Source organism: Aethalodelphis obliquidens, unplaced genomic scaffold (genome assembly GCF_003676395.1).
Source record: "Aethalodelphis obliquidens isolate GAN/ISIS:26980383/991018 unplaced genomic scaffold, ASM367639v1 scaffold87, whole genome shotgun sequence".
In the NCBI taxonomy this organism is placed as follows: domain Eukaryota; kingdom Metazoa; phylum Chordata; class Mammalia; order Artiodactyla; family Delphinidae; genus Aethalodelphis; species Aethalodelphis obliquidens.
Genome location: NW_020838031.1, coordinates 2,242,397 through 2,257,448, shown reverse-complemented (window position 1 = coordinate 2,257,448; position 15,052 = coordinate 2,242,397). Strand labels below are relative to the sequence as shown.

The 15,052-nt window shown below is 43.9% G+C and overlaps 1 protein-coding gene across 8 annotated transcripts in view; it reads right to left on the bottom strand.

Moving 5' to 3' along the window:
- COG2 (component of oligomeric golgi complex 2) overlaps window positions 1–13,268 on the bottom strand; it is a 43,467-nt gene extending 30,199 nt beyond the window's left edge. For 5 of the 8 annotated variants that reach the window (XM_027094111.1, XM_027094109.1, XM_027094110.1 and 2 more), the window contains exons 1-4: window positions 13,054–13,268; window positions 4,301–4,462; window positions 3,106–3,171; window positions 837–917 (exon numbers count right to left, since the gene is read on the bottom strand). In XM_027094111.1, the coding sequence (XP_026949912.1) occupies window positions 837–917; window positions 3,106–3,171; window positions 4,301–4,462; window positions 13,054–13,125 (381 nt within the window). In that variant the 5' untranslated portion in view covers window positions 13,126–13,268. Of the gene's footprint in view, window positions 1–836; window positions 918–1,157; window positions 3,172–4,300; window positions 4,463–13,053 lie in introns of those variants that run through there. The other 3 variants (XM_027094116.1, XM_027094114.1, XM_027094115.1) reach the window with 2 other exon arrangements.
- Window positions 13,269–15,052: the final 1,784 nt, after the last annotated feature.

Sequence of the window (15,052 nt, the reverse complement as noted above, 5' to 3'; positions counted from 1 at the left end):
CTGCCATTACATCCTTCAAGTCAGATAATAAAATTAAAACACAGGACCAGTAAAATGTAAAAGCAGTGCATGCAGAGGTACAGTTAACAAGTGGAAACAAAAGAAGAAATAAACGTGGCAGAATGAGAGCAACACACTAGTTTTTCAACCTGCAGCAGAACATTGGAAGAGTCGGTCTTAGAAAGCCCACTTACTCCCTAATGTCTAAAATTTTAATATTTTCTTTATAGGGGTGCTGAGAAATTAGTTATATGCCTGTTAAACTGTAAAGTGTTTCACGAATACCAGTTATTACTGTTTCTTCTTTTGGAAAAATTGAGGAATGTTAATTTTGTGACCACTTGGGTACATCTAAAATTCTGTCTTACTATTTCAAACAGTTGACATGACATTATAAGCGTAAGTATATATAGATACATAGAAAAAGGCTTTGAGAAAAACCACTTTCATAGTACTGAAAAGTGTGAGAAGACATGAGGGAAGGGCTTTTAGCTGGCATGCAGCATAAGAAATCTACAGTTTTCTTTAAAAGTTTTAATGCCGTCATGAATAACTTAACGCATGAGAAGAATACGCGATTTTCTTTGTCTTTTTCTTTTATTAGTTACTTTAGCACACCTCTCTTATTAACAGGACCTTAATCAGCCCAGGAGTGAGAAGACCTGGGCTCCAGCTCTGGCTCGACCCCTCGCGAACTTTGCTGAACACTGATGCCCAAAAATAAGGAGAGACCCCACACTTCCTCTCTGCCAAGGTACCAAGAGAAATAAATCAGACCACATGCGCGTAAGTGCCGTTAACTCCAAGGTGCTACCATGAAGCCATGTGCAACCTACCTTTTTTTTCCTAATGTCCTCTTGTCTAGACATTCGTTCATCTACTGCCCGAATTCCTTCACTGACAGATGACCTAAGACTCTTTAAAAGAATAAAGAAAACATACAGCAGAAACTGTTTTGTGACATTACGAAACTTACACATTTAATTAAATTCCACAGAACTTAATTTTATCTTCGGGCCGGTATTATGCAGATATTGACAAAAATACATAATATCAGATACAACTGCTGTCGAGGGCACTCATGGTTTGGGGGCAAAATGACATATAAAGCCAAGGTTATGGAGGATTAACGGCCGAAGGAATAATAATACATGTACCGTCAATGTCGTTCAAGAAATCATCTGAATCAAAGGATAGGAGAGTCTGGCACAGGGGATGGGACTTGAGTCTGACCCTGAGAACCTGTGGAAGCTGACGATGGTGGAGAGGAGGTTATCAGAAGACAAAGGTGGGAAGACACAACTGACGGCGCACACTCAGGGTGGGTGAGGCATGCACCCGGGTGCACTGCAGGCTTCATTTTGCAGGAGTAGAAATAAACAGGGAGGGGTTGATTTAGGAGGACTTTAGATTCTACACATTTTAGGGAACTAGAGAATCCCGAAGCACTGATATTTCCTGATGAAATGCTGCTTGGGGGATGGCAGGAATCAAGAAGTAAGGAACAGAATGGCCAGGAAAAGCCAGAGGTCATAGGTGGAGAAACATGTCCAGAAGCTAATAAATTAAGCCAAGTATGAAGAATTGAGGCCAAAATGAAGGTAATGGAAACGATCAGAATAAACTACATAAATCACAAAAGCTTTATAGAGAGGTGAATTCATTCATTCAATAAACATTATGAAATGTCTATTAAATGTCAGCTACCGTGGTAGCCAGTGAGGCTACAATGATGAATTAGACAGAAACAGTCTTATCCCTCAATGATCATAGAATCTCAGAGCAGCGTTGTGAGTTGAGGTCAAAAAGGCAGGTGAGGTCTGTGGCTGGTGAGGAGAAAGGTGGCTATAAAGACAGCTGCAGAATAAGGGAGGCGACGTGGTACGGGCAGGTGGCAGGGCTGGACTAGAGCCCGGAGGCGTGAGAGCAACCCAGGAAGTTCAAAGCACAGGTCAGCAGAGCGGAGAGAGCGCACAGAGAAGAGTGGGAGGTTACCACAGGCTGAGGCCCAGGAGACGCCAGCCACGAGGCTGGGAGGTGAGGGAGCACCGAGGAGGAGGCAGGAGAGCCACGCAGAAGCTGCCGCGCAGCCCAGCAGCGGGCCACAAACCCCTTTCCTTCCACTCCAAGGAAAAGCACTGTAATGAGCTTTTGTAAAATTCAAAAACATACACTTTCAAACACATCTGCTAGTTCAAGGCACAGCTCAACACTTATCTCTCTTATGAAGTCTTTCCCGCCTACCCCTCCCCTCCTCGGGACTTCTCAGCTCTGACACTCCCATTACCCTGCACTTCCTTCAGTTCTCTCCAGGCAGGGCCTCTTTACCTACGTTACCTACTGAGAGCCTCGCACGTGCCAGGCGCTGTCTCGGGGGCAAGGTGCATGAGGCCACTTGGTCTGGCGTGGTCCAGTGGTGACACACACAGGAAGCGATGGTGCAGTGCATCACAACTAAGGGACAATGGAGGCCGGGGTGCCTAGCACAGATGAGTGGGTGAGGGGAGGGCAGGCCACACGGTCTCCTGTCAGAGGTGATGCCAAAACTCCCGCTCCACTGTTCATCCAGATGGGGTCCCTGTCCTCAAGGCTTACACTCCCATTCCCACGGGAGAGAGTTTCTCCCAGAAACTAGGCGTTACATGATATTTATATTATCCTTCAGTTACATACAGGGGTTGAACAGCTTTTGTAGACTGGTCCAGGAACCTAACCACATGTAAAACACTGTCTGGGAAAACACTTGTAAAATTACAAATTTTAAACTATACGTCAGCCAGTTCTAAGTTGGAGACCACTTACAGATGGGGGAGGTGGTATTAACAAGTTAAATTTTGAAATACCCTTCTTTTCCGCCCTGACATTTAAAAGTGTCTACTCTTTGACGATCTGTCGTCTTCAAACCAAACACGTTTTTAGTCTGTAATATCACATGCAAAAAGTAGAGAATCATCTTCACCAGTTTTGAAGGTGAGTACTATAATCATGGACCATTAAACCACCACCACAACAACCTAACACATTAAAGGAGTTCTTCTTGGAGAAGGCAAACGAGCGTAACGTGGTTTATACATATAGACTGTTTACCGGCACCTGGGGACTTACCAGAACCTCTTCCCGTAACTGTCCCAAAGGCACAGAAAGCTGGCTGAGGGCTCTGTCCATGCCAACCTAAAGGCAAAATCATGTTGGCACAAGCACGTCAGAGTCAGGAGTGACAGTGAAGCTTCTGTTTAACGAGCAAAGCAGTACTAGACTTAGGTTATTCTTTCCGTACAATCACATATTGCTAATAACTAGATAAATAACAGAAATGCTATCTTACCACAAATATTGCTCACAGAAAGTGAAAAAATCTGTTGATATACATGAAACTATGCAAATAGGGAAAGTCGTAATAAATCAAAGATTCCTCGTGTACAGTTTGCCTCTGGATGAAATTTTAAATGAATTAAAAAAACTTTAACAGGAAAAATAGCTATCTCTGTACTTATGATGTTCAGCCAGCTGATGTGAAAGTCTGATGAGCTATATCTCTCCTAAGTATTATTAGAGCCTTTGAGAAAAATACAAATTAAATAGAATGGAAATAAAATTTTCAGGGTTTCTAATCCTACTGGAGCATTTATCTTACTGGTGTACTTCCCAAAAGCAAACACAGCTCGTTATTCTTAATGCTTCCTGAAATTCCCATGGAGATGGCGACTTTCTATACTTCTCTGGATAAACAGATTTAACAACAAAATAAAGTATGAACAAGAAGACTTTTCCCAGTATTAAAACTCAAGCATTTCTAAACAACTTTTCCAAGTAACTGATGCGCTTCTCACAAACCATTCCTATGTTTTTATAAAACCAGGCCACCTAAAGGTCAATATTGGCCAACGTTTCCTCAACCTATGTCTGGCTAGCACAGTACCTGAAAGTAAATTAAGCACTTCCTTAAGAATAGTTGGTATCTGCTCTAGCAAATTAGTCTAAACCAGTGAGATTTCATGGTAATCACTTAGCAACTAACAAAAACAACCACTCTTGAGATGGTTATCCTTTACTTTTCACTACTTCTTAATAAGTCATTCAAAATATAATCAAACTAAACTCAAAACAAAAAAAGTGTATCAAGAAAGTTTAGTTCTTTTATTAATAAGATTAGTAATCTCTCCAAGTTTCTGGGGGAAAAATCAACTAAAAGGTTTCTAAAAACACTCAGCACTTTTAAGAATAAACATGAGTGAGAAAGAGAGTGTGTAGTACGTATATAAATACACTGACTGGTAGGAACTCTGGATTTAAAGTTTACCAGGTTCGTTGACAGGTTGACGAAGTCTGCATAGTCCTTGTTGATGAGCTCGACCATGGCCGTTTTAAGCAGCTTATAGTAGAGCTCCAGGTCATCTCTCAGTGCTTCCAGCTGGACCCGCTTCCGACAGTCGGACACAAAGTGATCGACATCGAAGTCTTCCTGAAAATAAAACCAGAAAAAAGAATTACTGCAACGATATCACATTTTACACACAGAAATAAAAGGAGAGAAAGAATAAGAGATAAACGCCATTCTACTGATTTGAAAGGCTACTGCCGTTGGGAGAAAGTCCTTTTCAGTACACGTGACATAAAGGTGCTTGTGCACTATCAAGGCGCCAAGAGGGTGGCCCCTGACCAAGAGCATTCTCTCCTGTCGCCTACATTCTACAAGGGATTTAATTTTTTTTAACTACACACGTTAAATAGGCTCCTCACAAAACAGAAATTGTTCCTTTTCCCTTAGTTTTAAAAGTAACAAATGTTCTCTGTGAAACTTTCAACCAACAAAGAAATACAGCCATCCCGCAGCATCCATGGGGGCCTGGTTCCAGGACCCCCTAGGACACCAAAATCTGGGGATGCCCAAGTCCCTAATATAAAATGGCGCAGTATTTGCGTATACTTTAAATCATCTCTAGATTACATAATACCTAATAAGATGTAAATGTTATGCAGATAATTGTAAATACAATGTTAATACTAGGTAAACAGTTGCCAATTCAGCAAATTCAAGTTTTGCATTTTGAAACTTTCTGGACTTTTTTTTTCCAAATATTTCTGATGCATGGTTGGTCGAATCCACAGATGTGGAACCCGAGGAGAAGGAGGGTGGGCTATAATGACACAAAAGACAGAGAGTAAAAAAAAAAAAAAATCACTCAGTCCTGATGCTCTACAGATAGGCACTATTAATGTTTTTCTCACTATTTAACATCATGATTCACATCCTTCCAGAATTTTTTTGACTTTCTCTTTAAAATATAAATTATATTTTAAATTGAGATACAGTTGACATATAACATTATATGGCTTTTAGGTGCACAACATAATGATTCCACATTTGTATCTATTATAAAATGATCACCACAGTAAGTCTAGTTAAAATCCATCACACACCATTACACATTTCCTTTTCTCGCTATGAGAACTTTTAAGATTACAAAGTGAAAAAAAGCTAATCTGGAAAGGGTATATCCTATAGGATTCCAACTATATGGCATTCTGGAAAAGGCAAGACTATGGACGCAGTAAAAAGATGAGCGGCTGCCTGGGGTTGGAGGGAGAAAAGGATGGACAGGCAGAGCACAGAGGGGCTTTAGGGCTATTACATACAACACTGTGACTGTACATACAGGTCACTATCCATTTGTCAAAACTCATAGAATGTACAACACCAGGAATGAATCTTAATGTAAATTATGCACTTTGGGTGATAATAATTGTACCAACTCTCCGCTGCCTAGGATTTGTTGCTGTTTATCGTAGTTGTTTTTGTTTAATGACTTTTCTAAACAGACTGAAAAAAAAAAAAGGTTCACTCCCTTCAACTTTCAAATACACAACACGGTATTAACGACAGTCACCATGCTGTACACCACATGCCCAGGCTTACTTACCTAATTAACTGCAAGTCTGTACCATCTGCCCCCCTTCGCCCATTTTGCCCACTCCCCACCGGCTGCCTCTGGTAACCACCCATGTGAACAGTACCTGTGGGTCCATTTTTTCTTGCTTTGCTTTTTAGATCCCACACGCAAGTGAGACCATGATCATCTTTTCTCTAACTTATGTCACTGAGCACTAACGCCCTCAAGGTCCATCCGCGTTGCCACCACAGAGGGCAAGAGTTCTTTCTTTTTCGTGGCTGAATAACATCCCAGTGTGTGGTGTGTGTATCAGTTTCTTTATCCATTCATCCATCCATGGACACTTAGGCTGCTTCCACATCTTGACTATTGCAAATAATACTGCAATGAACACTGGGGACCTACAAGTGTAAACCTCACTGGCCACCAGAGCCAGGTGACCTAAGAGGTGTCCCCAGGCAGCAGCTGCAAAAATCAGGGCGCCAGACCAAGTACACACGTTCCTTTCCAGGAGATACTGTTGAGCGGAGCAAGGAGAGAGCACAGATGGCCCCGCTGGCCTCCAAGCCCCCAGATGTGGGCGAGGTTAGAAGCCTGCCCCTCAGGCCGATGCTTTAAGATAAACAAGCCTCTTTCACAGCAAGTCTGGGCCCTTTTCAGTTGCTGTGTCTGTGTCAGGCCCTGGGGAGGGTAAGTTCATGCTGCCCCTTCAAGAACTGTTTCTCAGGTCACTGTAGCCTCATGGGTCTTCCAGATGCCAGCTCCATCGACTTTCAAAGCTAGATGTTTTGGGGGCTCATCTCCCAGGTGCAAGTCTTGAAAGTAGGGGTGCCAGGGGTGGGGTTCACACCCTTTGCTCCTCGGGGAGCAGCCTGGGATGGGAGTTCCCCCTGATTGTGGGTCACCACACTGGCAGAGGGGTGTATGGTGAGACTGTGTCTCAGCCTCTCCTACCCACTCTGATGTGGGTTTTTTCTTGTTTGCCAGATGTGCAGGAGTTGCTCAGCTAGTTTTGGGGGGTTTTCTCAGAGGAGGTTGTTCCATTAAGTAGCTGTCGATTTCGTGTGTCCATGCGAGGAGGTGAGTTCAGGATCCTCATACGTCACCATCTTCAGCGAAACCCCAGACCTCTTCCTGTGTTCACACACACACTCTTAATAAGCCTTTTCTAAGCTACTTTTCCCCATATAGAGATATAACTCCCATGTCTTTCCATAATACATATAAACTTGTACTGACATTTTATATGGATGTGAGTATTCCACTGAACAGATGTTCAGAATCTTTCAAAACCAACTTCCAAGTACTGGTCTCACAGGTTCGCTATGCCATCTCCCTTTGTAACATTCTGATGCCCCTGGTAGGCAGACATGCATACAGCCAGCAGGTTACTGTCCATTGCACCTATGACTCTGCTACTAGCTGAGCTGTTTAGTCATCAAGAATCAGATGTGATGATTCCCGAACTTGTTAAGGTCACTTGTACTTATCATCAAAATTACAGAATTTTATTAAACATTATATAAACCAACAAAATATAAGTGCAAGAAGATAACTGTTCTCATGAAAACTATGATGCTCTGTGAAGACTCGACGCTGAGAAATTGATAAGACAATTTTTCCTCAATTATGTATCACATGACCATGAACCAGGTAGGGCAGCTGGAAGGAGGGTCACACAAATCTTGAAGGATCCTATACCAGATTCCTTGCAGATGCCTTAGGGTTCTCACCGACTTAAAGGACAATCTAGAAATCGAATCAGCAGACGAATTTTCAGAGAGAAGAGCTTGGCGTCACATCAATGCAGAATAAATGTACACATGTATGACTGAAAATAAAACGTTAAGGACTCGAGCACCATCCCTTGAGTACTTGTAAAAACTGACTTTCTTAATTAATCACCCAGACACCTGCTCTGATAGTGTCAGATAAGAGGATTTCTTACCAAACTGTAATTTCACAGCCACTCAGTGAAAACCATCTGCTTCTTTACCTAGAGCCAGAATTAGCCCAGACATCTTGCTGCTTGAGACGACCCCAGGTAACACCTTACATTCATAGTTACACAGCAATCGCAGCAAGAACGTGTGGGCAGGCCTCAGCCTGACATCCTGGCCTTGCTATTAACCAGCTGTAGGACTGTGCAGAGCACTCTGCTTGCCTCAGGTACATAATCCTTGAAGGTATGAAATTCAGATGGATGAAGTTCAGGTATGAACTTCACGGTGACATTCTAAATCACATAACTCAACTCTCACAAACAAATGCTATTAGGTGATATTAGCGCTCAACTTGCCATTTACATATTTGTTCTTAAACAAGCGTTGCATTGCACAAGACTAAATTACTTAGAACGTCTGTGAATACTGGATTAGGAAGCTTCTGCTATGACAGCAAACAACCCCAAACTCAGTGGTATGTAACAACTGCCACATTTCACTTCTCAGAAATAGTTTTACTTTACACTGTAGATTTCCTAAACATTTAAAAAGAAAGAACTTAAAACCCATACATTTATAGTCAACTGATTTCTTACAAGGGCGCCAAGACCATTCAATGGGGAAAGAAGAGTCTCTTCAACAACTCACGTTAAGACAAGAGAATATCTACACGGAAGAGAATGAATTTGGACACCAACCTCACACCATAAACGAAAATTTAAGTCAAGATAGATCAAAAGACTTCAACAGAAGAGCTAAAACTATAAAACTCTTAGAAGAAAACAGGTGAAAGTCCGTGTGACCTTGAATTAGACAGTCATTTCTTAGATATGACACAAAAAGCATCAAGATAATAGAAAAATTGAACGCGATCAAAATAAGAACTTTTATGTGTCAAAAGACACTATTAAAAAAGTGAAAAGACAACCCACTGAATGGGAGAAGATATCTGCAAGTCATATATGTGATGAGGGTCTAATATCCAGAATATACGAAAACTCTTACAACTCAACAATAAAAAGACAAACAGCCCAATTAAAAAATGAGCGAAGGGTCTGAACAGACACTTCTCCAAAGACGACACACAAATGGCCAAAAAGCGCAGAAGGAAGTAACAACAACTGGACCATCTGGCTGTAATGTGGACGAGTGTGACAGGACAGACTAGAGGCAGGAGGGTCAAGGGGAAGAGACCAAAGCAAGAGTGTTTGAAAGCCAGTGGGGAGAGTGCAGGAGGGCCTGGGCTCCAAGCACGGGCGGAAGGAAGGAAGGAAGGAAAACCCCTCTACGTAACAGGCGAGGAGGAGAAAGAGAACGGGCACAAATACAAGAATGAGCCGTCATCGTCAGCAAGATGAAGGAGTTCCCATTCGATGGCACTATTTTTGCTATAAAACAGGAAGCGAAGTCGTACTTCTAGCTGGGCTAGAAGGGGAAAGCTACGATCCCAACAGCACTCCTAGGTAAAGGGATCTAATTTATCTTTGTTAGCAGGCCGCTTTCTCTCCCTGATACCAAGATCTTAGGTCCTATTTCATCTGATAGCTGGGTATCAATGCGCGCTAAAGATTTCTGCAAGGTGACGAAGCTAACGGTATGATGTCACCACCACCTCTGCCCCAAGTGATTCTTCCATCTTCCACTCCTGTCTTTTGATCACCTCCATCTTCCACAAATCTGTCCCCTCCTCTTTCTCATTAGATCTCACAAGGACCACTGAAATAACTTTTTAGTAGCCTCTTTTTTCTGTGTTCAGAAAGGTAGTTTGCTATTTATTAAGAATTTATTAAATACTTTCCTAAAGGTCTGAGGTACCACTAAGACACTGAGTTAGGACTGAAACACATGTGCAAGAACGGTCCGTATCAAAATATTAGCTCATCAGTTCAAATCCAACACAATTTTCCCTTGAGCTGGAACCCGATATCAACCTGAAGGAACCAGTGGCACAGCGCCCTCTAATGCTGCTCCAATGCAACAGACATGCCCACGTCATCTTCTTTAACCGTGAAGGCAGCTCATCAGGCACAAGGCCCTCAGTGTAGCACACAGGGGCCCGTCCAACTTGCAACCCTCCCAGCTGCCCTCCTACCTTTGCGGTCTCACTCCTGGCCAGCCTTCCAGCCTCTCTGGACTAGGTCCAGTTTCTCAGCACACACAGTGGTCTTCCTGTGACCATACTCAACAGCCCAAACCATATCTTATGTACCCTTGTACTATCCCGTCTAGACTGCTGGTTGACACAAAGCAGGTGATCAATGAATGACTGTTTATTAAGTGAGCAACTGCTACCACTGTCCTAACAGGCCCTCGTCATGTCTGGCAGACTAATGACACAGTTTCCAACCCAACGACTGGATTTCAAGTAATCTCAACTCTCCTAATGCAAATAGGATATTCCCTAACTTTCCCACAGGAACAAATTACAAAATGTGCTGAATGAGACATAGAGGTAGAAATATAACCCCGACAGCAAGCTCTCCACCCACCATTTCTGCCATGGAACTAAAACTTATAAAATGTCTCTTTGAAGGAAACACAAATTGCAAATAATCTTTATCTCCAGGTCTCACCTAGAAAATCAACATTTAACTCAGGATAGCTGTCCTAGGTATTTTTCTTCTACGTGTGAAGTGGTCACATTTATTAGCACTACAAACTGTAGGGCACGTTCAGAGGCTTAGGAGCCGTGAAAGAATAGGGCCATTCCAGCCACCTTCCCAGTTTGCCCTCTCCTTACTGCAGGTTCTACTTTAGAACTTATATTTTGAGGTTTCTGCTTTCTGCTTTCTGCAGCTGCTCTTGCCAAAGGCATTCTGCCATCTCAGAGCAGGAAACATGGTGGGGCTCGCAAGTCCGAAAGAATGCTGGTACTGAGCCTGAAGGAAGCCTTGAAGAAGGCAAAAGTTGGACAAGTTACGTTTTCTGTATTCTGAGACTCCTGAAATCAGAAGTCAGAACAAAGCCCCTGATCTCTGCTTGTGCCTTTTCTTCTTCCAGTGCGCCTCTTCTCATCATGGTCTTTCTTTCTACCCTCGCTCCAGGGCAGCTCTCAGCCAGGGGGTGGAACAAAGCGTTCCTGGATCAGCAAGTTCACTCCGCGGTCCCTTTCACACATCCCTGACAAGTTATGCTCTTCCTTGCCGTGGTTTAGCAGAAACACCACCGTACGAGAACAAGAGTACGTTATTCCTGGGTCTAGACAGCCCCGCATACTAAAAATGATATGGCCACACTGGAGAGAATCCAAATGGAAATACTGTTTTTCACCACATTAAAAAAAAAAACTTTTGGGGCTCCCCTGGTGGCGCAGTGGTTGAAAGTCCGCCTGCCGATGCAGGGGACACGGGTTCGTGCCCCGTTGCGGGAGGATCCCACATGCCGCGGAGCGGCTGGGCCCGTGGGCCATGGCCGCTGAGCCTGCGCATCCAGAGCCTGTACTCCGCAACGGGAGAGGCCACAACAGTGAGAGGTCCGCGTACCGCAAAAACAAAAAAAAAAAACAAACAAAAAAAACTTTTTATTGGAGTATAGTTGACTTACAATGTTGTGTTAGTTTCAGGTGTACAGCAAAGTGAATCAGTTATACTTATATCCACTCTTTTGGATTCTTTTCCCATATAGTTTATTACAGAATATTGAGTAGAGTTCCCTGTGCTATACAGTAGGTCCTTATTAGTTACCTATTTTATACACAGTAGTAAGTATATGTCAATCCCAATCTCCCATCTTATCACTTCCCCGGCACGTTTCCCCTTTGGTAACCATAAGTATGCTTTTAAGATCTGTGAGTGTGTTTCTGTTTTGTAAATAAGTTCATTTGTATCATTTTTTAAAATTAGATTCCACATATAAGTGATATCATATGATATTTGTGTTTCTCTGTCTGACTTACTTCACTTAGCATGATAATCTCTAGGTCCATCCATGTTGCTACAAATGGCATTATTTCGTTCTTTTTTAGGAACAGTATAGAGGCGCCTTAAAAAGCTGAATATAGAACTACTACATGATCCAGCAATCCCACTCCTGGGCATGTATCTGAAGAAAACCATAATTTGAAAAGTTATGTGCACCCCAATGTTCACTGCAGCACTATTTACAATAGCCAGGACATGGAAGCAACCTAAATGTCCATCAACACAGGAATGGATAAAGAAAGTGTGGTACATATATACAATGGAATATTACTCAGCCATAAAGAAAAGAGATATAAATACTTTTAAAAACCAGAGATGTGATCTGAATGCAAATATCAAAAAGAGAGAGAGACTGATGAACCTAAAATAAGAAAAAGCATAGTATGACTTAAAGTCATCAAAAAAGAACAGTAAGGGACTTACACTCACTTCCTTAAAAGTTTAGCGTCTACTGAGCCAAAACGTTTACCTTTTTAACACTGAAAACAGCCACTTAGTGGTATCAAAACCCCCAATCCTTAGATACAAAACATAAATATGTTTCTTGGTAGTTGAAGTACAGACCGAGAAGGTTACACCAAATAGGTATGCAAAGTTCCTCCTAGCTCTGATTCAAATCTTGGATATTTTCAAGGCTGTGCCTGATGAACCTTTATTATCCATAAAACGTTTTCGGTTTATATTGCTATTCTGCTTATGTAAGTTTATGTCCTACAATGACCTGCAGACCAACTTCGAGGTCACCTTATAAAGGAGCAGTAGGGCAACTTTAGAAGAAGAATAGCTTGCTTTGTTGTATCGCAACAAAATGAGAAGATTCTCATCTTTTAAATATCTCATTCAGAAGCTTTAAATGAACGTTAAGGAAAAACTTTCGATTTAGTGCCTTTTCCCCCCACCTAATCCCTCGGTATGGGCGTGGGTTCAGAGATTTGGTCAATGCATTAGTACTGAGTTTTTAGGTGCAAGGCGCTGGTCAACAAGCTTCTGTCTGGCCAGGGGACTGGCAATCCTACTGCACTGCATGCTAACGGGGTCGGGTAATAACAGGGGCTTATTATACTTAGCTCAAAACCACTTGCACACAACTTCGAGGCCTTTTCGCTCACTACGCACGCTTTCACAGTGGTGCTTTCTCCAGGCTGCCCCGGCCACACCTGAGGCCAAGAGACCCACTGCGAGGAGCAGCGAGGTCCCGCCGGGGGCCGGCCCGGAGCGGGCGCGGCCCGAGGAGGCCCCGGAGCGAAAGGAGGGCAGGCCCCCCGCCACCGGCTCGGGAAGCGGAGCCCCAGCGCGCACCTTCATGAACTCGTCCTTGTCGAAGCAGAGCGTGTCCGGCCCCTTAGGTAGGTTCATTTTACTTTTCTCCATCCCGCCGGCCGCCGCCGCCTCTCAGCACCGAGACCCGGACGAGGCGAGGAAGCAGGACGCTGCGCGCACGGAATCGGCGGCCGCAGCCAAGGTACAGAAGGCGCCGCTTCCGCCAACATGGCAGAGCCCGCGCCGCGGCCAATCAGCGAGCGCGCCGCGGGCCGGCCTCCGCCCGCCGCCGCCAAGAGGGGCGCCGGGACGGCCGCCGCCGCCGCCGCCGCGCTGCAGGTGCTGCTGCCCCCGTGCGGCGGAGGGCGGCCCTGCAGCTCGGGCCGGCTCCGACCGGGCGGTCCAGGCCGGGGCTGAGCGCTAAGAGCACGGGCTGGAGGACTCCGGGGCTCCCTCTCGACCCGCTGGCAAAAATCGACCTGCAAGCTCTTCCAGGGCGGAGGCAACAGCCACGGCCGCAGTCGGCCATTCGGTTCTCAGGTCCAGGGTTGGGCTCAGATCCAGGTGGGCGGTCTGAGTGCAACTTTGGCTCTTCAAGGTTCTTAAAGGAGCGCCTCATCACCTGCCTAGTCGGGACACAGCCGACAAATACATGTGCATACATATTCATTTTTAATGTAAACCAGGAATGGGCAAATTTTTGTGTTTGTGGCCAGTATCGGTGCGATTACATCCCCCCCCCCCCATTTCTCAGACTTTCTCCCTCCTCCTGCCCTCGTACATCCCAGTTTTATTTTGACGGTTTCTTTGTGTTTCTCTTTTTCCCATTGTCCCTCCCTCTGGCTGTGAATACCATGATCAAATGATGATGATTCATTTCTCTTTTTTTCTCCTTAAGACCCTGATAACCCTAACCACGAACCTCAGTAAACACTCTTCACCCTGCCACGTCTTTCCTTCCTGCAGCCCGTTGCCTTTATACACCAGGGTGTAGGCTGTTCCTCCCAAGGCTATTTTCTCCTCGGAGATAATGCTAACCCCTAAGAGTCCTTAAAAAGGAGATCAGCTCAGTGCTTCGTGACCACCTAGAGGGATGGGATAGGGAGGGTGGGAGGGAGGCTCCAGAGGGAGGGGATATGGGGATGTGTGTATACATATAGCTGATTCACTTCGTTATACAGCAGAAACTAACACAACATTGTAAAGCAATTATACTCCAATAAAGGTGTATGAAAATGAAAAAAAAGAAATGGCAAGCCTACCGGGAAAAAAAAAAAAAAAAAAAAGGAGTGGGACAGAGGAAAGCAACACCTTAAGATAAGACACTTGCATTCAAGTTACTCCAAATAGGAAACTGGTGACATTTTTAAAATGTAGGTATAGAATCCAAAACAATATACTCCCTACCACTGGGACTGGCAAGTCTTGTCAAAGGGAATGTTCCCTGCTAATGTCTAGAGAAGCTGATGGATAGGATGAGAGGTGGGATCTATCTGGAAAATCAAAATAAATTACAATCATGAAAAGTACATCCTGCTATTCTTTTTAAAATGTGGAGCCAGAAAGGCTCATTATTTGTTTTGGTCTGTTTACTCTTATTATGAAAATTTTCAAGCGCACACAAAAGTCTGGAGAGCACAGGATACCTCACCCCCTTCCACGTATTCATCACCTTGCTTCAACAATCATCTGTCTTCTCCTACCACGGCACTACCACTCCCGTTTTTTCATCTGGAATGTATTTTGAGACAAATTGCAAACACCACATCATTTCCTGCTCCCCAAATACCTCTGTTTACACATCAAAGAAAAAGAAGAAAAAAGATACTTCCTTACAAGCCCCCAATGCCATCATCACACCTAATAAAAATCACCAGTTCTAATACTGGCTCTGAGAGGTGTGACTTTTAGCCCAGTGCCACGAGGTTACTGAGTGACAGTTGCAAACCCAGAAAGCACAGACTGCAAAGCCCACCCTTAACCAAGGCACCAAGATGGGGGGTTGCGGGGAAGGTGCTGGGTAGACCAAGTAAAAATG